General features: G+C 45.6%; 7 protein-coding genes across 7 annotated transcripts; 2 read left to right on the top strand and 5 right to left on the bottom strand.

Annotated features, from left to right (window-relative positions):
- Positions 1-81: 81 nt before the first annotated feature.
- KVR01_010458 (uncharacterized protein) lies at positions 82-1,025 on the bottom strand. Its single transcript, XM_044786089.1, has one exon. The coding sequence runs from the start codon at positions 888-890 to the stop codon at positions 186-188; it is 705 nt and encodes a 234-aa protein (XP_044640617.1). The 5' UTR covers positions 891-1,025; the 3' UTR covers positions 82-185.
- A 471-nt stretch (positions 1,026-1,496) lies between these two features.
- Positions 1,497-2,609, bottom strand: KVR01_010402 (uncharacterized protein; the record flags this gene model as incomplete). Its single annotated transcript, XM_044790504.1, has 1 exon — positions 1,497-2,609. The coding sequence occupies one exon, from the start codon at positions 2,607-2,609 to the stop codon at positions 1,497-1,499; it is 1,113 nt and encodes a 370-aa protein (XP_044640561.1).
- A 3,239-nt stretch (positions 2,610-5,848) lies between these two features.
- KVR01_010380 (uncharacterized protein) lies at positions 5,849-7,150 on the bottom strand (the record flags this gene model as incomplete). Its single annotated transcript, XM_044789905.1, has 3 exons — positions 5,849-6,216; positions 6,280-6,943; positions 7,002-7,150. The coding sequence occupies 3 exons, from the start codon at positions 7,148-7,150 to the stop codon at positions 5,890-5,892; spliced, it is 1,140 nt and encodes a 379-aa protein (XP_044640539.1). The 3' UTR covers positions 5,849-5,889.
- A 7,716-nt stretch (positions 7,151-14,866) lies between these two features.
- KVR01_010313 (uncharacterized protein) lies at positions 14,867-15,657 on the bottom strand (the record flags this gene model as incomplete). The annotated part of the gene is made up of 3 exons (XM_044781342.1): positions 14,867-15,253; positions 15,319-15,396; positions 15,526-15,657. The coding sequence occupies 3 exons, from the start codon at positions 15,655-15,657 to the stop codon at positions 14,867-14,869; spliced, it is 597 nt and encodes a 198-aa protein (XP_044640472.1).
- Positions 15,658-17,657: 2,000 nt separating this feature from the next.
- On the top strand, positions 17,658-18,926 carry KVR01_010347 (uncharacterized protein; the record flags this gene model as incomplete). The annotated part of the gene is made up of 1 exon (XM_044788471.1): positions 17,658-18,926. One exon carries the CDS (start codon positions 17,658-17,660, stop codon positions 18,924-18,926), a length of 1,269 nt encoding a protein of 422 aa, XP_044640506.1.
- A 1,030-nt stretch (positions 18,927-19,956) lies between these two features.
- Positions 19,957-22,163, top strand: KVR01_010423 (uncharacterized protein). Its single transcript, XM_044784212.1, has 2 exons — positions 19,957-20,904; positions 20,972-22,163. The coding sequence occupies exons 1-2, from the start codon at positions 20,767-20,769 to the stop codon at positions 22,142-22,144; spliced, it is 1,311 nt and encodes a 436-aa protein (XP_044640582.1). The 5' UTR covers positions 19,957-20,766; the 3' UTR covers positions 22,145-22,163.
- Positions 22,164-24,326: 2,163 nt separating this feature from the next.
- Positions 24,327-26,116, bottom strand: KVR01_010419 (uncharacterized protein; the record flags this gene model as incomplete). Its single annotated transcript, XM_044791511.1, has 3 exons — positions 25,536-26,116; positions 25,002-25,482; positions 24,327-24,947 (listed from the first exon to the last, which is right to left on the bottom strand). Exons 1-3 carry the CDS (start codon positions 25,799-25,801, stop codon positions 24,327-24,329), a joined length of 1,368 nt encoding a protein of 455 aa, XP_044640578.1. The 5' UTR covers positions 25,802-26,116.
- Positions 26,117-26,654: the final 538 nt, after the last annotated feature.

The raw sequence follows: 26,654 nt of genomic DNA, 5'->3' as shown, positions 1-26,654 counted from the left end.
GCGGACTTAAGCAAAGCAACTTCTGCCTTTGAAACTGGTGGAACGGCCATAACCGTGAAGCGGCCGCACCACGGACCTATGCTCTGAATGTCGGGTTTAGTGATTTTGAGGTAAACAAGAGTCTTGATCTTAACATCTTCGTCCCACTGGTCTAGTGTGGTGGATGATACATCTTGGTCCCAAATTCATGATCTACGCTTGTCTCTCAGCTCAACCCACTCGTCCTCCAGCATGGAATACAGCAACACGTCCCACCACTTCCTCTCGTGCCAGTGACATTTCCTGAAGCGCCCCTCAGGAACAAACCCCAGCTTCTCATACAAGTGCTGCGCCCGCTCGTTGAACTCGACGCACCCCAGGCTGACGGCGTGCAGGTTGGCCCGCGTGAACGCCCAGTCAAGCGCCCAGTTGATGGCCTCGGAGCCATACCCCTTGTCGCGGTACCCCGAGATGACGGAGACGCTCATCACCGCCAGCCGGTGGTGATGCCGGTACATGGAGCCGCTCTCATCGTCGAGGTGCGGCACGCCGATGGGGGTCGGCTTGGGCTTGCTGGCCACGGCGGCGGCAGCACCTGCATGTGGCGCCGCTGACGTGCTGTCTTGGGCTGATGAGGGGCCCGTCTCCGCCTGGTCTGCAGGCAGCTGCTCGGATGTTGGCTGTGGGGGCAGGCATATCAGCACGCCCAGGAGGTCCTTGCGGATGCCGTCGAGGATCTCGTCGCTCCGGGCCTTGGTCTGCGGCCGGAGAAGGCTCGAGTCGGCGTAGGCGCGCCCCACGGGGTCGCTCTCGAAGCGCTCGTAGAACCAGTCCTTGATCTCATCTGTGTCTGGGATGGCCGTGTAGACCAGCCTCTCGGACTGGAAGGCGGCTGCTAGATTGCTCGTCATGGTGGGTGCTGTGTTCCTTCTGGTCTGATTTGGCAGCGTTGAAGTGAAGGGGGCGATGTGGGGGTTGGCCGGAATGCAGGGAACGGAGCCTGTTTATCTATCCTTCAAGTCTAACACCATCTAGGTAGGTGATCTAGGAGGTTGTATCCTCCAATGCGTGCCGAGAGCGTAGCGCAGTCTAGTGAGTCACAGCGAGACCTGGTGTGGCGTTTTGGCGACTGCGGCTGAGCGCTGCATTAATTAGCACTGAGGACTCACCGGCAAGCAAGCTCGAGCAATTGCTTTTGGAAGGCCATGATGGTAGAACACACGGCAGAGATAGGTCTGGCACTTAGCGGCGTCGCCGACTGGTGGCATCTTTTATCAGCCACGGGAGAGGGAAGGAAATGTACAATTAAGGTTACCTCAGGATCCAGCGACGGTGCATGTCGCGGCCTCCGTATAACGCAACGTTCTAGGCGACCTGGAATCAATCTAGTTGGTACAAGTAGAGCTTCTATAACATTTCGTCCAAAGAAACGCCTTTGAAAAGTCCTGGGCGTCTTCAGCACAAAAGACGTGATCACCCTGGGTCGTCTCCCATGCCATATTTCCCTGGCTAAACACTTAAACTTTTAAAACAGACACGTGGAGTACAGCTTCTTCTCCTGAAGCATTTGTGACTTGTGCGCTTCCTTCTGGACACAGCTTGAACATCCCGTGAGTTCCGATCAAGAAAGGCATGTTGCCCTCCAACTCCACCATGACTTTCCCCGCCGCCACCGAACAGAGACGCAGACTCCGAGGGTCTGCATCGAGACTAAGCGAGCTATCCATCGGGAGCGAGTGAATCTTGAACGTGAAAACATTGTCAATCTTGGTGACTCTCTCGGCGGTCGCTTCCAAGCTGGTCACTCCCGAGCCGGTCTCACCCAGTTTGGGTTGCTCTTTTGATTCAGAGACAGGGCCTGCTTTAAGTCGAATGCGTTTTATCCTCCCAGCTGGTCGGCCCAGTAAGTCTTGAACGTTGCACTTGTGTGGTAAGCCCCTCTTGCACGCGCAGTTCGTGCAGCACACAGTTCCATTTGTCGTCTCACCTGCGGCGGCCTTACTGATAGCGACGCACTTCTTGAAAGGACCACGGTCCAGGCTGCAGGAGTTGCATGGCACTGGCGCTTCCTCGCCGGTCATATGGACAATCAGAAGCCGGACCTTTTTCGGTTGGTCAGCGACAAATCTGAGACCTGGCCTCAAGATTATGTCGCGGGTCCGAGGGGTAGAGAGAAGAGCCGCAAAATGGCCTCTCTTGGGTGGATAGAACGGTCTGCCAGGGAGGAACTTTCGAATCAGTCGGCAGTTCTCTTTCGTCGCATTGCGAGACGCGTTGGAAACCTCGTCTTGTTTGCTGATCTTGTCGAGCCGCAGGCTGCGAGCTGTGTTGCCTTCTGGTTCTGGATAGTCAGGCGAACTCGAGCCACTTGTCAGAGGCACAGGTGGCGAGGAAAGGTGTTTCTGGGCATCCTGATCTGGCGATATATGTAAGAGCTCACGGTGCGCAGAACCCGAGGCTTCATCCGGGGACAGTCCCAGAAAGCCCGGGTGTAGCATCAACTCATCTACTGTGCTCAATTCGCCTGACTCGGGCGCAGTATTTGAACGCATTTTATTCTGGCTTGCCATTAACCATTGATCTTTTTGCTGCGCACTAAAACCCGTCTTCGGTGGTCGAGGCCGGATCATTGGCGGACCATTTAGGGGCAACGGGTTCTTCGATTCGACCAAAGCAGGGCGATGAGCCCCGTCCCCAGCATCGTGGTACTTTCCAAGTATCGTGAAGGTGCCGTCGCAGTTGTCATTCAGCCGGCAGGAATGGTGGCCCGCCTGAGACGGGTCATTAGCCAAATCTCCACTCACACATCGCTCTAGACGGTTACCCAACGTACAATAAAATGTGAGCCGAGTCGCTTCTGACTCTGGAAACATGTTCTACATGAGCGAATGGGACAGATCCAATCGAAGCCTTGGATGCCAGAAAACTCATATTTTGCCGGGAGGAGGCATCCACGGGTACTCATCAACGACCCTGAATCATCTGTTCAGTGTAGTTAGGCCGCGTCCACGTCAAGAATAATCACAAATGAACCTACCAGGCCACTGGGAGTAACCCCTGAGATCGGTTGCCATTTCCGTGTCGGCAGGGATCTTGACCTGAGGCTTCTCCTTCGTCAAGTCTGCCGTCCTTGCCCTATCGGTAGCTCGTGTTGTCTTTGGTGGAATTTTAGTATTGCATCCAATGGGCAGTGATTGTTTTCTTTCGCCTCCGATGTGCTTTTTATGACAGCGCAGTCGCTTAGATCGCCTTGTTGCAAGTCTTTCTGGCTCGTTGGAGCTCCCCCTTTTCTTGCTCCCATCACTTCGGAGCGATCCACTGAATCTTTGTGGGTTGCTCGATAGACGTGATGATCGGCGTTGTCGGTCTGGCGGTCTGTAGTCCGGACTGTGAAGGGGCGATGCGAGCCTCTTCGTAGCGATAAGCTTTCCATCTTGATTCCTAGACTGTGTCTTGGGCAGTGGCTTGATTAGTTCAGCTCCTGCTCTCCCATAGTTTGGACGTGATGCTGTCTGAAGCATTGAAGAGCTTTTCTCCCGAAAGAGAAACACTTTCTTGGAGCCTCCGGTCATGCTTCGATAATGAATGAACTGGGTCTTGCGGGAGCTGGGATCAGATGATGTCCTCTTATTGCGTGTAAAGTTCTCAACATCTTTTGCCCTTTTCAGAAAGAAGCTGTTGTCAGATTGACTGCGTATTGCTCGTATTGTGGAAGATCGGCCCAAAAAGGTCATCTTGCTTTTCGCGACATTGACTGCAAGATGGGAATGATCTCGTTCTCCGACACTGCCTTGGGGTACACGAGGTGCTGTAGTCGCAGAATGGGAGACAAATCTCGTATCTTGGGAACGGTAGTTGTCCGAATTGATCCCCGGACGTGATGAAGATTCAATCTTCTGGTGAGATTCGGTTAGCTTTGGCCCCAATGTTCCCTTGGACTGAGGTTTGGATATGAGCTCCTTCCGTTTCTTGTGAGCATTTGCGAGTCGTCGAAGGCAATCAGCGCCTTGATCAAGTGTCCCTTTTGGTGCCTCCTCCCGGATCCTGTTGATGTCTTCTGCCACACTTGTAAAAGCACTTTGATACCGCGTGCGACGCTGTAGGATCACCTTGCGTTCTTTTGCAGCACCGACTTCATCTTTTTTCACCTCTTCCCTGGCTGCGTCACCGCGTTTCTCATGGTAGCGTTGTCGAGCAGGGCTTTCACGTTGGCTGATTTGCGTCATTGTGTCTTTCGTCAGGACTAAACGTCGAGAGCGGCGACTTCGTTCTTCGCTGAGGATTCTTGATTTTGTCTTTTTCAGGGTGAGTTTCTTCCAAGCGGCTTTCTCCGTGGATAGATCCATTCCCTTCGCTTTTCTCCTCAAATGCTGAGTGGACCGAGCCACGAGCACATTACTCATGTAATTGATGCCTGTCGACTTTGGAAATCGTAATATTAGTTGTCATAGTCAATGGTGATACGTCTGCTGCGATTGATGCATACTCACAATATGTTAGGCTGAGCTCATGAAAGCTTATCGTGGGTAGACGCGCCGCGCTGCAGGCTTTGTTTACCAACCACTCAGGAACGTCCACCCCAGTTGCGTTGATCTACCTGTCTCGTAGTGACTCAGCCAAGTTGAAATGCGATCGAGTAACTGTCAACGAGCCGACATGTGTGTTCGAGGTGCTTCTTACTAGAATGGCAGACCGGTGAAACCCAGGCACGAGCGACGGTTTGACGCGTCAGGTGGGGCGATCGGGTAAAAATGGCATTAATGTCTGGAAGGGAAGAATGCTAATTTGAAGGTCCGCACGAGCGTCAAGTGATAGTCGCAAGGCAAGAGGCGTAGGAGTTGTCAACTGTCAACCCCATTGTATGCAATGCAACGCGATTCTGTGGGCAATGTTGGATTAAACTGCCCATGTGAGCAGTGGCCAAGTCTTCGGTTGTGGTCTGGTGACTTCGAGCTCCTTTCCCCCCCGAGTTGAGACTTAAACACCAAATTCAGGCTCATTTTTGAAAGTCACAAGAGCCCCACAAACTATTTTTTACTCGAGTATATCAATCATTCTCAAAGCTCGAGGAGCCGGGCTACTGCGCGCCCCTAGACACGAGGCTGGAACCTTCGAAGGTTGTTTAATGTCGCTCATAGTAACCGGCGCAACATGAGACCGACCATCCACATGGAGTAGAGGGGATATTGTGCCCTATTTCCCACCACATGTCAATTTATCATCAGCGTTGCTCTACAGTTCGTGCTATAGGAGATGAATGTACAAGACAAAAAGAAACCTTGAATATCATGATAGGGAAAAAAAGTAAATGCTGTATTCTATTCTTTTCCTTGAAGCCGCCACGCCGTTAGAGCTTTGCAGATCGTCAAGATGCCTTTTCGCCAAATGCTTGAAGCAAGTGTTGTTCCACCAGCATCCGAGTCAGCTCAGGCCGGGCTCCTACTGCCTTTGTCAGTACATTGCTTTCGGGTAAGTGAAAAAATTACTCTAAATCGTAGTCTTGGCCGCATGCCGAAGAAGTTATTCTCAATATTTTTCAGAAGCTCAAGAAGCCATGTTGACATGAATGCCGATTCCCAAGAATGAGCAGTTCTACCTATCCTCTTGTGGGATGACCTCCTATAGCATAACTTCCCACGGGACAGTTCCCTGTCAGGCGTCGTATGGGACAGCCTATTCTGCCTCTCATTTAGTTTGCGGTCAGATCGCAAGGATCGTAACTCCGATATACACAGCATGCGCCAAGTTTTGTTGAAGCAGTGAACTGTTGAACGAGTCAAATTTGTTGTATCCTCGTATGAGCTATATGCGAGAGGCTGTAATGCTATATACGTTTGAAGCTTAATTCCTCGCCTCCAAGAGGCCATTTCCCATCTCCGTGCCTCATAAGCAAGTAATCATATGAGCAATTTACATGGTACCGAACCCAGCAGAGCCGGACAGTCCGGTGACGGAGGAGACGTCGCCAGCCTTGGCGATGTCGTCGGCGCCGCTGAACTTGTCGAGAACGGAGCTGTCGGTCATCTCGAACTTGCCAGAGTTGTCGTAGCTGTTGGAGACGCAATCACGGCCGAGCGCGCTGGAGCAGGCGCTCTCCATGGAGGAGTCGTTGACGACGTAGGCCGTGGTGGCATCGCCGTCCTCGTAGATGGTGGCCACGTCACCAAAGACGTTGCCCTCAGCCAGGACATAGGCGCCCTCGCCGATCTCGAAGCCGTGACCGCTGGACTCGTGCCACTGTGAGAAAGTACTGATTAGCTTTGTTCGGGTAAATTCGAGGGCTCGTTGAATGAGACTCACGTAGTTGTTCACGGCGTGCAGGACGGTGTTGCCTGCGAGCTTGGGGGCACGGCCGGAGAAGTGGTGGACGTAGTTGTTCTTGAAGGTGATCTGGTCGCTGGCGCCAGTGAAGTACAGGTTCCAGTAATGATAACCATCACATGTAGCAGAGTATTCCGACTCTCCGTCAATGTTGCTGTTAGTGATGCTGACACGACCGGAAGCATCCTCGCCCAGGACGATGTGCTGGCGGGCGATGTGGTCGGTGGTGACGTGATCGATCCAGATCAGGTCGGTACCGGCTAGGGTGATAGCGTCACCTCCCCAGACGTACTGAGGGTTCAGCTCGGTGATGCGGATGTTCTGGATGATGACGTTCTTCACGCCGTTGGCCATGCGGAGACCTTTGCCCTTGATAACTCCAGAGGTGCCAGAGCCAAGGATGGTCTTGTCCGAGGTGACCTCAATGGGGGTCAAACCCGCCTTGTCATATGTGACCTCGACGGTAGGGGCATCGGCCTGGTAGTTGTCGCACCAGCCGTCCTTGTTGATGGCCTGCTGGCAACCAGAGCCAGTTCCCCAGGGAGCACATCCAGACTCGGTGGCGGTACCCTCAGTTCCGGTGAAGTCGAAGGTCTTGGTAAGGACGATGACGCGAGCCTCGTCGTCGGTTAGGTACTTGACACTGAAGGGGAAGTCAGCATCCAGCAAGAACACAAAGATGGCAGTCTTATAAAACTTACAGCTCATCAGTCGTGGAAGGGGTGACAGCAGCGGCATCACCACCACCAGTGACCGAGGCAGCGAACCCTTCAGGGGTTCCGGAGACGGTTGGTGTGGCGGCCTGCGCCAGGGCAGCAAAGCCCGCAGCAATGATGGGTGCGGAGTGCATCTTGGTAATTTTGGTGGAGTGGGTATAAAAAGAGTGGTGAATTGGGAGACCCAGAAAAAGAATGACTGCCAGCGACGAAGAAAATACTCGGAAACCTGCGAGGCGTGATGAATGATGATCAGAGATGATGTGTCTGGAGTGAAGATGGGCAACCCATATAAATAGGGTGAGAATCTGTGGAATTCATCACCGCAAATGTCCTCATCACATCCAATCTGGGTTGAAACAGACGTACAGTACTTTGCATGGAAACATTCTGTGATGGATCTGCATGACCCTATAGATCCTCGGTGCTGGTATTTGGTATAGGCCTTTCTTATATCCTCTACTACCCACTTTTATTTAGGCCTTTCTTATATCCTCTACTACCCACTTTTTCTATAACCCTAATAAGGGGCCTTTAGTTAGCTATACCCCTTTAAATAAAATATATAGTATTTATTATAATATTAAGTTTACTTTAATATTCTCTTTAATAATTATTATTAAAAATTAATTATAATTAAAAAAAGTTATATTAAATATAACTTTAAGTATATTATTAAGTTTATATATAGTTTTTATTTATTAATAAAAAAAATAAATTAATTATTATTATTAAATTAACTTATAGGTAATTAATAGTTTATAATATAAAAATAAAGATATAATTATTATATTAAAATATATTTAATTTATATATTTAAGTTATTATTAATTAATTAGTTATTAAAAAAGTATTAAAGGTTAATTTACCCTTTAAAAAAGGTATTATAGGTATTATTTATATTACTTACTTCTTAAGATTAATAAAATAGTTTATTAAACTATTAATTATTTATAAAGTATAAATATAAAGAGTATTATAATTAGTTAATTATAAAATATTAATAATAAAATTTTAAAATATAAAGTTATAAATTAATTAATTATATATATATAATTATATTTAACTTAATAATAAATATAATAATTAATATATTAATTATAATAACTTTATAAATTTTATTTTTATTAATTTTATTAAAAGTTTTTATAAATAAACCTTTATTATTATAAGTTTTTAATATTTATAAAATATTATAAAAGTACTTTTATAACTATTTAAAGTAGTTAAATTAATTATTTTATAAATTAGTTTAATAAAAATTAATAAAAAGTATTTTTAAAGGATCTACCTAATTTAATATTAATTATTAAAATTAATAATTAATAATTTATTCATTATTATTTTTATTAAAAATCCTTAATAATAAAACCTTTATTAATTAAAGAATTTTTAAAGTTATTATAGGGTTATTTAATCTTTTTTAAAAATTTTAATAAATAATTATATAGCTTATAGAGAAATTAATTTACTTTTAAAATTATACTTTTATTAAAGGTTTATATAAATAATTCTTATAAAATATTATTTTTATAAAAATACCTAAAGGTTTAAATATTAACTTTATAAAAATAGACTTATTATAATCTTTTATTATTTTATTTTATTAATTTATTTAATAATTTATTATTAAAACTTAATAATAAATATTTTAAGATTTTAAAATAAAAATAATAATATATAGTTTTATATAGAAATAATAGGTTATAATAAATTAACTATTATAAGTATTATAAGTAAGATTAATAGGTCTATACCTATATATAAACTACTTAACTTAGTTAGTAAGTCTAATTAACCTAACTAAATACTTTACTATCTAACTAAATAGACTTTTAATTAATATTAATATATACTATTTTAACTACTTTTATATATAAGCTAAACTAATTAATACTAATTAATTATTAACTAGTTTTAATAATAAAGCTAAAAATAGTTAATTACTTTAAAATAGTTAAATTTTTATAAATTTTTATTATTAAAGTAATTATATTAAAGCTATAAAGCCTTTAAAGTCTAGATATTAATTAGTTATTAAAAAAAAAATCTCTTTCTCTTTCTCTTTTTTATAACTATACCCTCTATTAAAAAACTTTATAAAGCTATTAATTTAATAAAGGTTTAATTAAATATAAATAGAGTCCTTAAATCCCTTTATTACTTTATATATTTTATTATATTTTAAGAAACTATAATTATTTTTAAAGACTTAAGATCTACTTATAGAGCTTTTTTTATTATTAAGCTTTTATTTATACTTTAATAATACCTTAAAAAAAATTATAAATATTTTTAAAGACTTAAAATCTATTTACTTTTCTCCCTTAATGATTAAATAAAATACCTTTACTAACTAAATCTATAAGTAACTTATTATTATAATAACCTCCCTTATAGCTTATAAAAAATACTCCTTTTATTAAGAAACCTATTAAGAAAGAAGACTTTATATAATAGTTTAAAATAATAAATAAATAAGTAAATAGAAATCTCTTTTATAATAACCTTTTAAATATTATTTAAGAAACCCTAAATATAAATAATAGTTTTATAAATTAAATAACTAACTATATAGATAAAATAATAATATATTTACTATATAAAAATTATACTTAATATAACTTAACTAAATAATTAATTAAATAACCCCTACCTAAATAACTAATTATAATTAAACCCTTATTTAAATAACTATTAAAATAAACCCTACTTTCTAATAACTATTAAATAGCTATTAGATAACTTAATAATTTAATTAACTATATAAACTAAAAGAAAAAAAAAGAAACTATTAAAAACTAACTAACTAAGTATAGCTATAATTAATAACTACCTAATAAATAACTTAATAAGTGATTAATTAATTAGTAATTTAAACTTAATTTTATTTATTAAAGTAATTTAAATTTAAGTAATTTAAATAATTTATAAAATATTAATTTAAAGCGTTTTTATAGTATTTAAATTAAATAAATTATAATTATATATTTAATAATAATTCTAAGTAATTTAATAATTTAATTTAAAAACTATTTTATTAATAAAATAAAGCTCTTTAATTAGCTAAAAGGAAGATTTTAGAAAACTAAAAGATACTAATATAGAAATAATAGACTATAATAAATTAGCTACTATAGGTACTATAAGTAAGATTAGTAGGTCTATACCTATATATAAACTACTTAGTTTAATTAATAGGTCTAATTAACCTAACTAAATACTTTACTATCTAACTAAATAGATTTCTAACTAACACTAATATATACTATTTTAACTACTTTTATATATAAGCTAAGCTAATTAATATTTTAAGTAATATTTAAATTTTAATATTATTTAACCTTTTTTATTAATAATATACTATATAAAAATATTATTAAATTATTTTTATAAAATTAAATAATAAAATATTACCTTAAAGTCTTAATTCTTTAAATACTTATAAAAGCCTTTAAAAGAGAAATTATAAATATATAAATAAAAGAAAAATAATAAATTTAAAGTAAATTAACCTCTATTTTATTAATTAAAAGATAAATTAACTTTATTTATAAAGTTTATTAATTATAATTATTTAATAACTTATTTTTAATTATTTATATATATAGTTAAACTTTACTTTATTTAGAATTATTTTAACTACCTTTTAATACTCTTTTAAATACTCTTCTTTATTAATTATAATATATAATACTTTCTTAAAATACTAATAGCTTTTAATAGCTTTAATAAAGTAAAATAGTAATAAATTAATAACTTTTAATATTTTTAATAAAAATATATTAATAAATAAAACCTTTAAATAAAAAATTAATAAATTATTTTTACTTAATTATTAAATTATTTATTATTACTTATTATAATTACTAATTAAATATTAACTTATATATAATATTTAATAAAGCTTTAATTAAATATACTTATTAATTTTAAATTAAAAAATACTTTAAAGTATTATTTATTATTATTATTAATTATTAAAAGGGTAAATAAATATTAAAATAACTTATTAATTTAATAAATTATATTTATAATTATATAATTATTATATTACTTTAAAATATATTTAAATAAGTTTATATTTTTATTAAAAAAGATAAGTAATTAATTTATAAAGCCTCTATTATTTAAAAAATAAACTTATTAAATAAATTAAAGCTTATTAAAAGTTTTAAAATATTTTAAACTTTAATATTTAATTAAATATTAAACTTTTAATAAATAAAAGGATTTATTAATTCTTTTAATAAGCTTATTATATAATAAAAACTTTTATTATATAATTTATATTCTCTTATTACTTTTATAATATAATCTTTTAATTACTTTAATTCTAACTATTAATAATATAACTACTAAAAATACTAAACTATTAAAAATATTTTAATTTCTTATCTACCTTAAAGTTTTTATTAACTTTTTTATTTAAATTATAAATTAACTTAAAGTAGTAAAAGCTAACCTTTTATATATTATTATTAAAACTTAAAAGTTATAAAAGTTAATATTATAATTATTATTATAAAATTTATAAAATTAAAAAAATTTATTAAGTTAGTTAGTTAATTAATTTTTACTAACTTTATTAAACTAATTTTATTAAAAATTTTAATTAATTAAATTAAATTTTTAATAACCTATTAATAATAAATACTATTTTTATTTTTAACTTCTCTATAATATAATTCTTTTATATTAAAACTATATAAATATATAAATTAATATTTATAATATATTAATTATAATTATTAATTCTTTTATTTTATAATAAATATAAAAGTAATATTTAAACTAAAAGTATAAAAAACTTTTATTATTAAAGTTTTTTATATTTATTAATATATTAAATATTATTAATATATAAAAATAAAAGCTTATATTTTATACTTAAAAATAAAATTATATAAATTATTAAATTTATTAAAGTAATAATAATATCCTTTAATATTAAAAACTAAATTAAAATTATATAAAATATAAAACCTATATTATTATAATTTAAAGTTAAATAATTAAATTAATTAAAGTAAATTAAATAATAAAATTACTATATTAATAAGTTTTTATAAATTTTAAAGATAAAAGTAAATAAAAATATTATTTAAAAAAAAAAGGGTTTAAAAAGAACCCCCTTATTTTATTATATAAATATATTTTTAACTACTCTTTTAAACTAAATATATTAATAAACTAAATTAATAAATAAATAAATACTTAAAAGTTAATAATAATACTTAAAATAGTAATATTAAGAATCTTATTCTTAATTAATTAAATACTAAAACCCCTAACCTTACCTTTAAATCCTTATTATACCTATTTAATATAGATAGTTACTTAAAAGTAAGGAGGTCCTGGCTATACTAGGGGATACTAATAGTAGAGGATATAAGAGTACCCGTTTGGTGTACGGCTTTTAACCCCTGATCGGACGGGAACCACCTTGGCATCGGGAGAATTTGGATGGCAGCATCGTTACATGTACATTGATGAAGCCTCCACCGAGACCTTCCAGGGAGTGAAACTGGCTGGGGACTTGCGACCGAGAGAAGTACCGATTCGTGTCGCCACGTATCAGGAGAGCAACATGCCCTATGGGAATAATAAGACCTTACCCCATGGTACCTACGTGGCTGGCAGTGAAGCTTTGTTCTCAGCCTCCTGTTGGCAATTGTGTCTACTATGGTTACATCCAACCTCAGGGGCTCACCGTCGACGGTGGCTCAGCCAAGTTATCGGAAAGGAGAAGCACTTGCGAGCAGATCGAGATGAACCTCCAGAGCTGCTGGAGCAAGCAATGGAATATAGATTGAAATACTGGGTATTTTGACAGCCTCACTATAGAAGTCAACAGGTTCGTGCCACATCCACGGTCAAGATGCCTGGAAGTACCCGTATGGACAGCCCAACTGGGTCAGTTTGTGGGCTCACGGTTTGTGTATATTCCACGCGTCCACGTCAGCGGGACCCCTGCTCCCAGTACCGGATCCGCACTGGTGTGCTAGGGCCGTCAACTCGGAGATTCGCAGGCCTGGAAGAATGACCTGAGATACTCCACCAGTGCCGTGACCATTCCATTATAGGCACTGGCGCCTTTTGGGCAACACTGATGCTGATCAGCACACCCTGCCTCTTGAAACTTGAGACAGCAACTTTTCCCAATCGGATATTTCCACTGCTGCTTGTTGTGTGGATGGCGACAGAGAGCCCACAGTTTATGCTTCAATACCGGATTCTAGAAGTCTTTCGGCTCCGTCGGTAGTGCCCACTTGGTGAGTTATTCACGATTCTCAGATTATATTTGCTGCGTACGCAAAGTACAGCAACGACAGCCCACACGAGCTTTGGCACGGCTGGGGTGCATCAGTGGAGCCACCCCAGTGATCGACGCGCATCCATGGGTTGATTGCAGGCCCATCGCTGATCATGATACCCCTGGCGGCAGCACCGCCAAGATCCTTGGCATCGCCTGCCCTACGTATTGCAATTGCGTTGATCAGATGTCAGGCTTGTGCTTCAGTTCAGGTGCACATACTGTTTCCTGGGCTTTTCTTGATGTCCGCTACATACCTGCAGAGCTGATCCCGCAACTGATGCAATATCGCTTTTGCACCTGTGTAATATCTTTTGTTGGTTTCAACAGGCTCAACTAGCAAGTCTTTGAGCATACGTTTGCCTGGTACCTGAGTTTACAAATGACCTTCGCTGAGAGATTTCATACCGTCGAGGATATTTTTGAGAAGTGTGATTCCTTCATGCCAATAATTCTTTTGAAACACTTTGATATGGGAGCTCAGTACCTAGGTAAGCCGCACATAGATGGGATGCGAAAAGACGCCGATATCGTATGTAATTACCCAGGTGTTAAGCTCCCCGTTGTAAATGCCACACGAGGCAAAGATCACCCATGGAGAAACGATCAGACGGCTGTGTCCTGACTCCTCTCACAACCTAATATATTTCACTCTCTATCTCCGTTACAAGATGGGTTCCGCGGCCGACATAAGCAATCGTTGCCATGTACCAAACCAGAGTCTGAAGCTATCAAGCAAGCCCGAGGGAGACAATAACCGCAGATCGTTATAACAAAATCGACGCCTGCAGATGCCGTAAGTTGAGCTGTCTCGCAGTTGGAGGAAAATCAAAAGACGGGAGGGGATAAACGCTCAGCTGATGAAGAGATGTGGGTATCTAGGTAATGACTAGTCAGTAAAGTCATTGGGAACGGTGCTTCTAGCCCCGCTCCTGGGATGGAAAAGATCATAGACGGCAACTGGAGGCTGTCTTGGATATATCCACAGTGGCCTCGACGGGCAGGACGGGTTGGCTTTCCTCAACGTCTGAAAGCTTTGGGCCAGGATCAGACGTCCTGTAAGTGGAAACAGTAGAGCTTATCTATGAATGATCTCAGATAAGCACCCTGCGAGTCAGAGTATGGCGCACGGGATCATGAGTAATGGTCTGCAAGACCTGGCTAGCGAGCGCATACAGCTAGTTGGTAGCAGAAATACCGGCAGGTCACGAGGATCCTGGAAGGGAAAACAGACCGATAACTTTTGACGGTCAGTCATCCAAATCTTGGGTCATCACAGTTTTTTAACCACGCATGTGTAGACGACAGAGTGCGAGGAGTTGTCCCTGATTTTTGGAATTGTTTTATTCGCTGGTGAACAATGCCAAGTATGAGCATGCATACAACACGTTCAATCATTCAGTACTGAGGAAAGTGAAACCAAGAAGTACCGCGGTCCACCAAGCCACGAAAAGTCTCCCCCATTCCGAGATCATGCCCCAGGTTACATGGCTGCAGCACGTATCCTAAAGCACGACGGCCGAGCCATTGCCCCTCAGCACTTGAACCAAGCAATATGAACCTGCTGGCTCACATCAACGGTAGCATCGTCGTCAGTAAGCTGTCCAAAGGCATTGGTATCGGTAGAGCTGAGCGCAACGCGGTTGTTGACATTGAGGATCTCGGTCTGGCCACATTTGCTCTTGACGTAGTTGGGCGTCGGTACCACATCCTGCTTGGTGTAGACCTGGCCGTCGGCCCATACCCCGCCGCCGGCGATCGAGGACTGCGTGGTGCATGTGTTGGATGCGTCCGAGCTGAAGTAGTACTGGCTGAAGAAAGTGCCGGTGACGCCCGCCTCGAGCTGGGCGTATCCGTGGTAGGTGCTGTCGACGACGGCGAAGGAGTAGCCGGCTGGGTAGCTGAGGGTCAGGTGGATTTGCTGTTCTCGTCGTCAGCGAAATGTAGTCATGGAAGCTCAGCATGTCTTATGGCTGTGCTACTCACGCAGTTCTTGGTACGATCCTTGATAGACGTGCCGGGTCCGATGTATGTTTGGAAGCCATCGAAGCCCAGGGTGACGACCTGAATCGGTTAGCTAAGTCTGTAGCTCACGAGGCACTCGGTGCTGGCTTGAATGATTCATGATTCAAATCCAGCTTGATATTAAAAGCGGTATGAGATGTGAAGTAGGCTTTGACTAGAGAGACTTACGGTCTTGTCACTAGAGATCGACGTTGAGACGGTTCCTTGAGGGCACCCATTGCCCGAGTATTGTACTTTGGAGATTGTGATATCCTGGGCCGCTGCGAGGGCCGGGACGAGCAGAAGTGAGAGGAACTTCATAATGTCAACACGCCGATAGAGTAATGTTAAGCAGCGGTATTATTGGGTCATGGACGGACAAAGCTACCTCGTGGGATGATCTTTCCCCATCGAGGACATTGCGGATGGGTATGGGGGCATTTATACACACTTTCCCCTGGGTGACATGGAGTTCGTCTGGTCTAGATCGGTAGGGTCATTTGCCTCGACGCAAGCGTCGAGCACGCCAGACAAGGACATTGCAACGCTGCCTCTCAGTATCGGTTCTCTCGCACGACAACGCCGAACACCCCATGGCCTCTAACATGCATTCTGGTGTCGGTTGCTTCCGGGTTACCAAATCCCAGTGGCTACCGAGGCGCCAAGAACGTCTAGGTCGTCGAAAACTAAAGTGCAAAGCTGGAAGTCCGTCCGTGGGTAGCAAGCTGGAGGGCCCAATATACAGCACCGTGGTCCCGTGAGGGCCTAGTTTCCGAATCAGTGATGCGGGGGATGACATCGTGCAATATAAGACAGCTCTGGCGGCTCTGTCTATCAGTAATAAAGTGCAGCACTACTGCGAGTTTAAGAGGCTAAATCTTTTAATAGTGATAGTTCTTACCCATTTTCTGGGTTCGACCCCGAGGGTCCAGACCAGGAGGGTAGCATCGCGGTTGTTTGATATATTAAAGCACGCCGGGCTAGCATAGAAGCGCTTAAAAGAGCTTGGCCTGTCGAGCAGGCCAGCTCTCGACTTTTCAAGGGTCCTTGGGGCGGCCCGGATAAAATCCAATACGATTTGGAGCGCAAATTAGATTGAACAAGCGTCTGGACCCAGTCCGCTGTACTGGTTCTCTGCGTCTTGGCGCCGGACAAATCAATAATCAGTTGACAAAGTGGACGGTAAACCGGCGCAGGATTGATGGTGCTGAACTGCGACACTGGCAGGGGCGTATACTCCGGAACGTTGCACGCCCGCATCCAATGGGACACAAGTCATCTTTCTTTCCTTGTGACTCACTTGAAGCCTGGGAGAATGTTTAGCACAAGCATTGGATGTTCTCCGCGAGAACCAAGTCCATGGTAACGACTGCTGCCAACGACAAACTACGCTGATCAAGGTAGGTGGACCCAACCAATGGCACCTGAGACTTATGACACTCGTCCTTAGTTCACTGTCACAGTCTCCAGCAGGACTGTTGGGGGCGTCTGGAAATCCACGTGATCAATGACAGCGACAGCAACAGCCATGGCTTACTGGCCTTGCGTATCACACAAAGCTTGCCCAATAGCCTCCTGAGGCCATTACCGTTCCTCTGAAGGAAGAGGCCATAGATGGGTATGTTCAGAAGATATCATGGAAATTCCACGCTGTTTTCAATCAACCCTTGATATCAAGAAAATGTCCAAATCTAGCCCTCTTCAAGCTTTCGGATGTCCTGCGGCGTCTCGTTTTTGAGTTTTGTCAGCTCTTCGAGCTGCCCCCGCCCCCATTCGCCCAACCACAACGCATTGCGAGTGCTAACAGACATTTTGCCTTACCACAATTCATGATATAAGAAAAGGGCAAAGAGACTTGTCTGATGAATTCCGCAGCCCCAGAGAAGTATCTGCCGACATGCCGACTACGACGCTGCACGCAACGATTGACATCATGAACGTGCGGGGAGATTACTAAGGATCAGGGACATCATAACAGCATGGACTAGATTGCGTTGTTACACTATGATGGCACGGTGATCCTGGAAATAAAGTCGTCACGTCCCCGTATTGACGCGCAGGTGTGACAGGATTTCCTCAGGCACAGCATTGAGGATACCATTGCTCGATAGATCCGGTCTTGCCTGTCGCGTAAGACATCTCTGTGGACAAATCTGGACCAAGTCCGCTACCGTCGACGGAGAGGAATTTACGAACAGGCGAATTATCTGCTAAGAGCGCATGATATCCTGGAATTCGAGGTCTCGCCAATTTGGGGCACCTTGGTCGGATTGAAAAACATCTGCAGGGTGAAAGGAATTCAACACATTCGCCTAGACAATATGGCTTCACCAAACCTACTCACACTCGGTATTTTCGCCCTGGCTGATCTCGCCATCGCAGCATTTCCCGCCGTCTGCCCGGATCCAGCCCTGTCCAGCTCCAACACGACCAATGGTGTCTGCGTGCAAGACTTCAAGCTCATAGGCGGCGCTCTCGAGGCGGTGCACGAGAGCGCGCGCGCCCCAACGGGCCTGGCACTCGACCTCGCGGAGAACATCTACTTGACCTACCCGCGCAACTTTGAAAATGGGACCAACACCGTGACCATAGCGACAAGCTTCACAGGCGAGGAGCCTTGGCCGTCGGCGGAAATCCAGAACTGCCAGCCTGGGCAGAACGTGTCGGAGTGCTTCATCAACGTCCAGAACCTGGTGCTGGATGCTCATGACCAGCTGTGGGTCTTGGACAACGGCATCCCGTACAAGAAGACTGCGCCTGCGGTTTCGGGGGGCGCGAAGATCATGCAGTTCGACGCGGTGTCGAGGGAGCTGGTCAAGACTTATTTGTTCCCGGATGACGTCCTTTCCAGTGGGACGAATCTCAATGACCTGCGTATCAACAACACAGCCGGCACTGGTGGCTTTGCTTTCCTCACGGACGCGTCAGTGAACGGTGGACTCCTGGCTGTCGACCTTGCCACAGGAGGCGTTGTGAAGAGACTGGCTGGAGATTTCAGTGTTATGGCAGACCCGACATATGTGGGCTCGTACAATGGAGAGCCAATCTACTGCTGGAATGGGACGACCAAGTCATTCTGCACCACCTCGTCGGACGGAATAGCCCTCCAAAACGGGCAACTCTACTGGGGCGTCCTGTCCTCCCGACGGTTCTACTATATACCCCAGGAGATCCTGCAGAACTTTGAAGCCACGGACGACGAGGTCCTCGCCGCCGTCCAGGACCCCGGGCAGCTGGGCTCGGAGCAAGCCGGGTTCACGGCGGACGACCAGGGGCGGATGTTCATGCTGGCCAGCGAGCAAAACGCGATTTACTACGTGCAGACGGACCAGTCGAGGATCACCGAGGAGGTGAACGGGGTCCCTGCTGGTGGGTCGGGCCTCGTGGCCGCGAAGAATTACTACGTCAAGACGCTGGTGAGGAACGGGCTGATCCAACACGCTGACAGCGCTGCCATCCTGAACGGGTATCTGTACTTCTGCACGAACCAGTTGGAGCTGGGTCCGTCGAGGCAGTACAACAACACGGACAACAGGAAAGGCCCATTCAGGTCGTACAGGTTGTTTATCGATGCGGGGCCGGCTGTTTAGCTGTCCGTGTGGGAGGGTTTTGCTGAAGTAGCAGTCGGGATCGTCGAAGGGCGATGCAAAGTCGTTTCGACCGGTCGGGCAAATGAAGCACAACTTGAGTGTAGCTTGGTGATTCATGTGTGTTGCTGTCAGTCACAAGACCCATTCTGCCTTGGCCCCCGGTAGGTGACTAAGACTCGACTCTCAAAGCCAGACGGCGCTGAATCCATTCCCTGCATGCCACATCTGGAACCCTTGGGAGAGTGATTCAGATGCCGGGTCGATCAACATCAGGAACCTGGGGATGTCAGTATCAGGCGAGCCTATCTGGTCTCGAGGCGGGAGATTATGTCTCAATGCAGTCCAGGCACCCTGGCCAGCCCGAGGCCAAGCTACCTCGACCTTGTGTGACACCAACGACGAGGAAGTTCATGGCGAGATGTTGTCGTCCGAATCCGGTATGAGTGGTGTCTGGGTTCCACGACCGTACTGTAGTGTGGAGTCAGTCTCGCGTACCTTGCAGGTGCGATCCCGATGTCCGGCCCAGGCGCCCCGCCCAACCAACCTTGAACCCACCTCGACACTCTGAAGTTTCTCTGCAGGTCTGAAGCATCAAACTGAAGCATCCAAACGGAAAATTTGGTCTTCTCGTCGTGGTATGCCAGTGAGTCTGATGCATGTGAGATGATGTTATCAATAACATATCCAGCCCAAGCCACCCTCGACTACTTCCGGGAAGGCCCCAAGCGGACCCCAAGAGGCTCCACAAAGCTTGATCTCGGGCCGAAGCATGCTGGAGTTCTAGAGGAAAAGTTTTGCCGGCGTCGTCCGTTATCTTCGCCTTTATTATTAGTCTTGTGAGTAATAGGAGCTGAGTCAACTGGTGCCCGCCCAGGTGACCTTGGGTTATCGCGCTGCCGGAAGTCGTCGTCACCAGCTGCCCAGCTGCCCAGCTGCCGTCATGGCCGGCCAGCGCCGCCAATGCAGGCATGACACCTGCCTTCGGGCTGGAACATCATCTCAACCACGACCGTGTTACCTCGACGGGCAGCCAAATTCGACTACCGCACGCCACAAGGAGGTCGGCAAGGGAGATCTGCAGGTCCTGGGACCCATTTCAGCGATTTGATGACATGACTCAAGATAGCAATTCCCGTTTCTCAGCAGTCGCGGGAAAAATCATGCCTCTTTCTTATCTCTCACTGCCCTTTGCGGCTTCAGTCCACGGGTCCGATGGGCTTTTGGGTCCTCACTACGTCACAGACCCAGTCGCCTGCTCCCCCTCCCCCTTTGCGATGCTCGAGCTGGGCGATGGGTGCTCAAGCGGTGCCCGAGACGGTGAAGCGTCATCACGTCGTCCTGACCAATGCACCGAAAGGTCGGCTCATGTGTACTCCAGCTGGTGTTGACCGGGACGATCTCGCGGCTTGAGGCCAGTCAGCCCTAAGTGGTGGTGCGTGTTGGATGCAGCTCACTCAGCATGTCGTTCTCAGGGTGGACCAGGCCCAACCATGCACACCAAGTGGATGTTGACAAGAGATTCACCAATGCGAGCACCAATGCGAGCACTTCTGTTCTATTGCCGTCATTCACTTCCTTTCCCTTGCCATAGTGGGCGGGGTGGATCATGTCACCCATTCATTGGCCCGCCCGAAGTGAACCTTGGGAGTGTTTTCCTACGTTTTCCTACCAGGCCGACTGTTTGTTGTATAAGATGAAAAGCACCCCCGTGCGTTTGTACATGCCTCTCCTTCGTCACTTTCTTTTGTCGGTCCTGAGCTGTCGCCAATCTGCTTCGTCCTGCCTTGAGTGAGCATCCTCAATCTACTTAGGTAACTCAAGACCCTCGACGACTCTCAAGATGCGCTTCTTCTCAGCAGCAGTCTCGGCGCTGCTGGCCGTCAGCCAAGTCGTCGCCGCAGTCTCAATCAAGGTCCCCACGGCGAACCTGGCAGAGCGTCACGCGACAATCGCGCCCAAATTCTTCATCATCAGCATGGTATGCTCGCCTGCAAACCCCGCCCTTCCCACCAGTCAAGCACCTTGTTTCTAATCACAATGAGCAGTTCACGCCCGAGGCGGATATCTGGTATGAGAAGCTCCCCACCAGCGGCCTGGGCGACCTTCTCGCAGTCAACATCAGCACCCCAGGCCTCTCCATGCTCTTCCCTCACGTCCACTGCACCGAGGACCTTCAGATATGCCAGGTCACCACGGGCGAATCCGAGATCAACGCGGCCGCGACCATGATGGCTGTCGTGCTGTCCGACAGGTTCGACCTCACCTTGACCTACTTCATGGTTGGCGGCATCGCAGGCGTCAACCCGGCGTGGTCCACCCTGGGCGGCGTCGCCCTCTCCCGCTACGCCGTCCAGGTCGCCCTGCAGTACGAGTTCGACGCCCGCGAGATGCCCGCCAACTTCACCACCGGCTACGTGGGCTACGGCACCCTGCAGCCCGACGTCATGCCCGAGACCTGGTACGGCACCGAGGTCTTCGAGGTCAACGAGGACCTGCGCCAGGCCGCGTACGAGCTCGCGTCCAGGGCGAAGCTCAGCGACACCGACGTCGCCGCCGAGTACCGCAGCCGCTACGCCGCGTCCGGCGAGGCCCACGCCGCAGCCACACTGGCGCCCAGTGTCGTGCTGTGCGACAGCGCGACCAGCGACGTCTACTACAGCGGCGCGCTGCTGGCCGAGGCGTTTGATAACACCACGACGCTCTGGACCAACGGCTCGGGCCACTACTGCATGACCGCCCAGGAGGACAACGCCACCCTCGAGGTGCTGCTGCGGATGGCCATCGAGGGCCTCGTCGACTTCGGGCGCATCATCCTCATGCGCACGGGGTCCGACTTTGACAGGCCCCCGCCTGGGGTCTCGGCCTACGAGCACCTGCTCATCAACGACCAGAACGGCTTCGCCATCGCTGTCGAGAACATCTACCTCGCTGGCGTTGAGATCGTCAAGGGCGTCCTCAGCGAGTGGGACTGCACCTACAAGGACGGTGTTCAGCCTTCGAACTACATCGGGGATGTGTTTGGCTCTCTCGGGGGCGAGCCTGACTTCGGGACGGGGAGTATCACGCAGGGCTTGGGAGTGCTGGCTGAGGGCAGGACGGGAGACCTGAAGGCGAGGGACGTCGGCGCGGTCCGAGGTGCCGTCAGCAGGAGGGGTGCGGCCCTCAGGAGGGGTAAGGATGTACGCCGACGCAAGGGTGTGCCTTTTATGAGGCCATAAGCTTCCAAATGGGTGGGGGATAGTATGCTCAGAATTCTAAGAGTAATACCACGATTGTCCACGGGTGTAGGCAAATATCATAAACACTCAATATTGGAACAACAGCGCAACCCCTCCAAGATATATCGATTTCAGTGACTCCTCCTTTGTCTGGCAATCGCGTCGTCCAGTTTCTCTGTGGTCCAATTACGCCTGGGTTGTTGTCGAGGGTCACATTATGGAGACTGTCGAGCACAGGCTACGTGCTCGACAGTCTACGGAACATTATAAAAAAAGAAATTAAGTACCATGATGCAAAAGACGGCCAATACAAGCGCGTCGAATATCCTTGTATCCGATTCCATGTCAACCTGAGGGTCCCCCTTGCTCCTCCTAGCGGTGGTTCTGGCCTTTGGCAGGCTTGTCTTGGGTGGCCGGCTTTTCTCGGGTGGTCAGGCTTTCTGGGGTATCAGTCTTTCCACATGCGGTGGCCTTGCTTCCAAATCTTGGCTGCTTTTTTCAGTGACTGTCGGACGTGAGGTGAGATGAAATACTTCCACAGTTGAAGAAGCACTTGAGAGTTCTCACCTACACTTCCTCGAATAGCCACAGGGCACCGTCTTCCTGATTTCCCACGAGCGCCTTTCCGTCTGCAGCAAGGCCAAGCTGTAGCAGCCCGACTTTCTCCGAAGTCCACATGAGCAACAAATACCCGCCATCGGGATGTGGTCGCACACAGAAAAGTTCTTCCGCCCTTTGATAATCGTGGAAGGCATGAATCCACGCCCCAGTCTTGCCTACGCCACTAGACCGCCCTGGGCATACGAGGCCACCGAGGAATCTTCCAGACACATGGTTACGAAAGCCAAACCAGTTGTTCTTTTCCACACAGGCCCAGTTCCAGCCTCCTCCGAGCCGAGCCTCTGCCATCGGCTGCACCACCACCCGTCCCTCGGTGACCATGAGCACTTTGTCTGTGCCCTTGAGGTAGATTCTGTATGTCTTCCCTGGCTGGGGGATCGACCAGGTAGCGATGGGTGGCCGCTCGACGCAGCTTGACATCGTCGTCAGTGTGCCGTCTCCGGAGGACGACGTTGCGGTACTGACTGGGCGCAGGCCATTCGCTATACGATCCTCCAAACACTGTGCGAGATCGAGTGCTGTCCCAAACCTGGTAGGTCCATTTTGTTGGGTTGGCTTTAGAGACATTGCGAGAATATGAGATCGCTTTATTGAATATTTGAAGGAAAGACCGTTTGCTTCTCTCGCCTTGAGAATTATCGAGGAGAGAATTTTTTGGTGAAGGTCTCTGAATCTTGCTCCGACTTTTGTTTGACAAGGGAGAAATTGTTGAGTGTTCCATACGTGTTCATTTTGATTTTGGTCCCTCACGAGGTAATGCTTAGTTCATGAACGGCCTCATTGCTAGGCGAGCATGACTGTGTAGTCTCTGAGACGGAGATTTAGCAGTCATGTCATGATCCCTTAGCTCTGTGCTAAAAGCCAAGATGCATACGTAATGGCTGCTACCCGGCTCAAGAACAGGCGCTGCTGTCGTATTTTGTTTGTCAAGTATGACATCCACCCACGAGTGTCTAGTTTTTCTCGGTGGACTTCCGTTCGTGATAAAAGATTGCATGTACCTAGGTGTCTATATATGCACTTAGATAAGGGCTTCAGGCTCGATCTTTAGCTTGACCTCACCGAGGCAGATTAGCCCTTGGGCTACTTGTATCGACGATCAACGGTGTCGTGGCGAGTGATACTTCCTAGCCTTGTCTCGTGCAGCAGGTTGAATCAGCAGGACATGCCAGAGAGGGTCCAAACCGTTATAATAATATGAATGGTCGCACAAGACAACGTCTTCTCACTGAAATCAGTGTACATGCTGCAGGCTGGCACAGGGGCCGTATACAGTGGGAGGATGGCCAGCATGCTCGAAGAAATGAAAGCCATATCGGTAGTGGGGCGCCAGATCTTCAACATGGCAGGATCAACAGTATGTCTGTGGGAATCCTGCTGGAAGAGAGTTTGTAGCTTCAGTCTCCAAATATTAGGAAGTGGTAGTCGCATTCGACTTCATTGGGGCTGGGGTTGATTCGGTTCAATGTTTGAGCGTCCTATTCCACGCAGATGCCAGGTCATCAAGCCTCTCCTTTAAGTAGGCAATGCTTGCCTGACCACTCGGAATAGTGTTGCTAGCTCACAAACTCAGAGACCCCTTATGTCTTTCTAGAAATTTCTCCACACAGTTTACGAAACGATCCAGCTCCTCATCTGGCGTATCTAGGATCAGTGCCATAGATCCCCGCCGATGGATCCAGAATCCGTCTTCTAACATCTCGAACCAGAACAAGTCGTGCAAATCCAGCCGCTCGCTGACGTCCTCAACGGACCTTATGTCCTTTAGCCCAGTATCCGAGAAGTGTACACACCACAACGCCCCGCGACCCGTGAATGAGCACTTGGTGCCTTTTGTGATTCCCTGGAGCTTTTGGCGATACTTGTCTCCTTTCGCGTTGAAAGCGATATTCACTTCTGGTGTTAGAATCTTGGACAGGCCTGCGTGGCCGACATGCATCGTCATGGTGTTGTTGTTGAAAGTTCCAGAATGTGCTATCGCCCCGGTGGAGCGTGGATCGTAGACGGCCATTATGTCTGCTCGACCTCCGAATGCGCCAAATGCGAAGCCACCACCGAGGTATTTCCCGAGAGTGACTAGGTCTGGCTGGAGGCCGAGAACTCCCTGAAGGCCATGTGGAGCAAGACGGGAGCTCATCACCTCGTCGAGGATGAAAACTGCCCCGACTTTCTTTGCCGAGTCCTATCCATTACTCAGTACGAGAACAGTCGACAAAGTTCTTAGTTTCCGACTTACCTGGATCTGGAACAAGAACTCTTCTGTCCCACTGATGCCCCCTCCGGCTCCCTGCATAGCTTCCACGACAACAGCAGCTAGGCCTGGTGTTTCCTCAATAACCGCCTTGGCGGACTGGACATCATTGTACTTCCCAATTACCCAATCATCTCTGTTGACTGCGTTTTGCGCCACCTTGCCACTCCCGAAACTGAACACTGCCCCATGGTACCCACCGCTGAAGACGGCGATCTTGTTCTTGCCCGTCCACGCCCTCGCGGCATTGAACGCATGCATATTGGCCTCGGTGCCCGAATTGGCAAAACGCACCCGCTCTAGCTTGAACCGCTCGCATATCAGTGCCGCGTATTTATGCTCCTGGCTGGTCGTGGACCCCAAGTTCAAGCCGACGTTGTCGAAAGTCGAGACAATGGCCTCCCGGATGACAGGGTGCGAGTGGCCGTATATACCGGCGCTCAATTCTCCGACCAGATCGAGATACCTGCGATCCGTCAGACCATAAAAAAGAGAAATATGGCTGAGATTAAAACTCACTTGTGCCCGTCTTCATCCCACACGAATGGCCCCTTGCCGCACTTCATCGTGAGAGGGAAGGGAGAGGTGTGGAGCAGCGTCCTGGTGTTGCCACCGGGCAGATGAGAGACCGCGATTTCATGATGACGCTTCGAGTTCGGATGCGATTCCACGAAGCGAGTTTGCGCGGCTGCCAATGCTCTCCGAAGCGAGTCGTCGTCGGCGGCTTCGACTCGCTGGACTACCCCGCCCCCTTGAGAGTGTTCCTCAAGTGCAATCGGCGTCATGTTGGCGTGGATTAGTACGATTCAGATCAGGAAGAGCCAGATGATTTAATCTAATCCATTCTCAGAAATTTTCGGCTTACAGGGAGTATGATGCATGCTCATCATGAATAAAATACCCTGGGGCGAGTTTTGTCGACGCTGCCGGAGCAGGGCATCGCCAAGGTCCGGCGTCTTATCTGACCCACTCGGCCCGATGCCGGGATACCTAGGTATGTTGTCTGAAAAGTTCGGTGCCAGACTGTGGCACCTTTCAGTGGTGAGCCGAATTGCGAATAAAGCTACCTCGAAATGACCAGAAAAATGGATGGGAATGAGCAGGAACCACTGATATTTGTATGGTACCTAGGTTCCTAGGTACCTAGGTAATTATTGCGATGAATACGGGTACAACATTGAACAATATCTGACCAGCAGCCCAGTACACAGGTCCATTTACATCACACCACAGATGCCTTCTTTAGGTCGTTTTGACTTCATCCTATACATATTTCACCATAAATACTGCTTCACGCCTAACTGCACCGTGTTGTAGTGAGTTGCTATAAAAAGGATAGTCACCAGATAATATAAATTGTCTTAGTTACCTACCAGTTGACTTCAGCTGCCAAAATCGTAGCCTACCACTTGAGCACTATGATTTATTCAGTTGTCTCATCCATCGGAAAAGGAATACTTTCCTGCAAAAAGTCGAGATGTTCGATAGCCAAGCTATACATGGCTCACGGAGATGGCACAGCCTAAGCGCCGTGCGCCCCCATGCCATGAGTGCGTAAAGTTCAAGTGTTTCCCGTGTCAGAACCTCAAGTAGGGATCGGATTTAGATATTTTGATGCTAATTCTGAGAATGTGCCTT

Source organism: Diaporthe batatas (assembly GCF_019321695.1).
Source record: "Diaporthe batatas strain CRI 302-4 chromosome Unknown Contig00013, whole genome shotgun sequence".
NCBI classification, from domain to species: domain Eukaryota; kingdom Fungi; phylum Ascomycota; class Sordariomycetes; order Diaporthales; family Diaporthaceae; genus Diaporthe; species Diaporthe batatas.
Note: the sequence above shows the minus strand (reverse complement) of the source record. Positions and strands in the feature narration are given on the sequence as shown.

Coding starts and splice junctions, on each gene's coding strand:
- KVR01_010423 (XM_044784212.1), top strand. CDS start 20,767: ATGCGCTTCTTCTCAGCAGCAGTCTCGGCGCTGCTGGCCGTCAGCCAA. Junction 20,905..20,971: donor AATTCTTCATCATCAGCATG/GTATGCTCGCCT, acceptor CACAATGAGCAG/TTCACGCCCGAGGCGGATAT.
- KVR01_010458 (XM_044786089.1), bottom strand. CDS start 890: ATGACGAGCAATCTAGCAGCCGCCTTCCAGTCCGAGAGGCTGGTCTAC.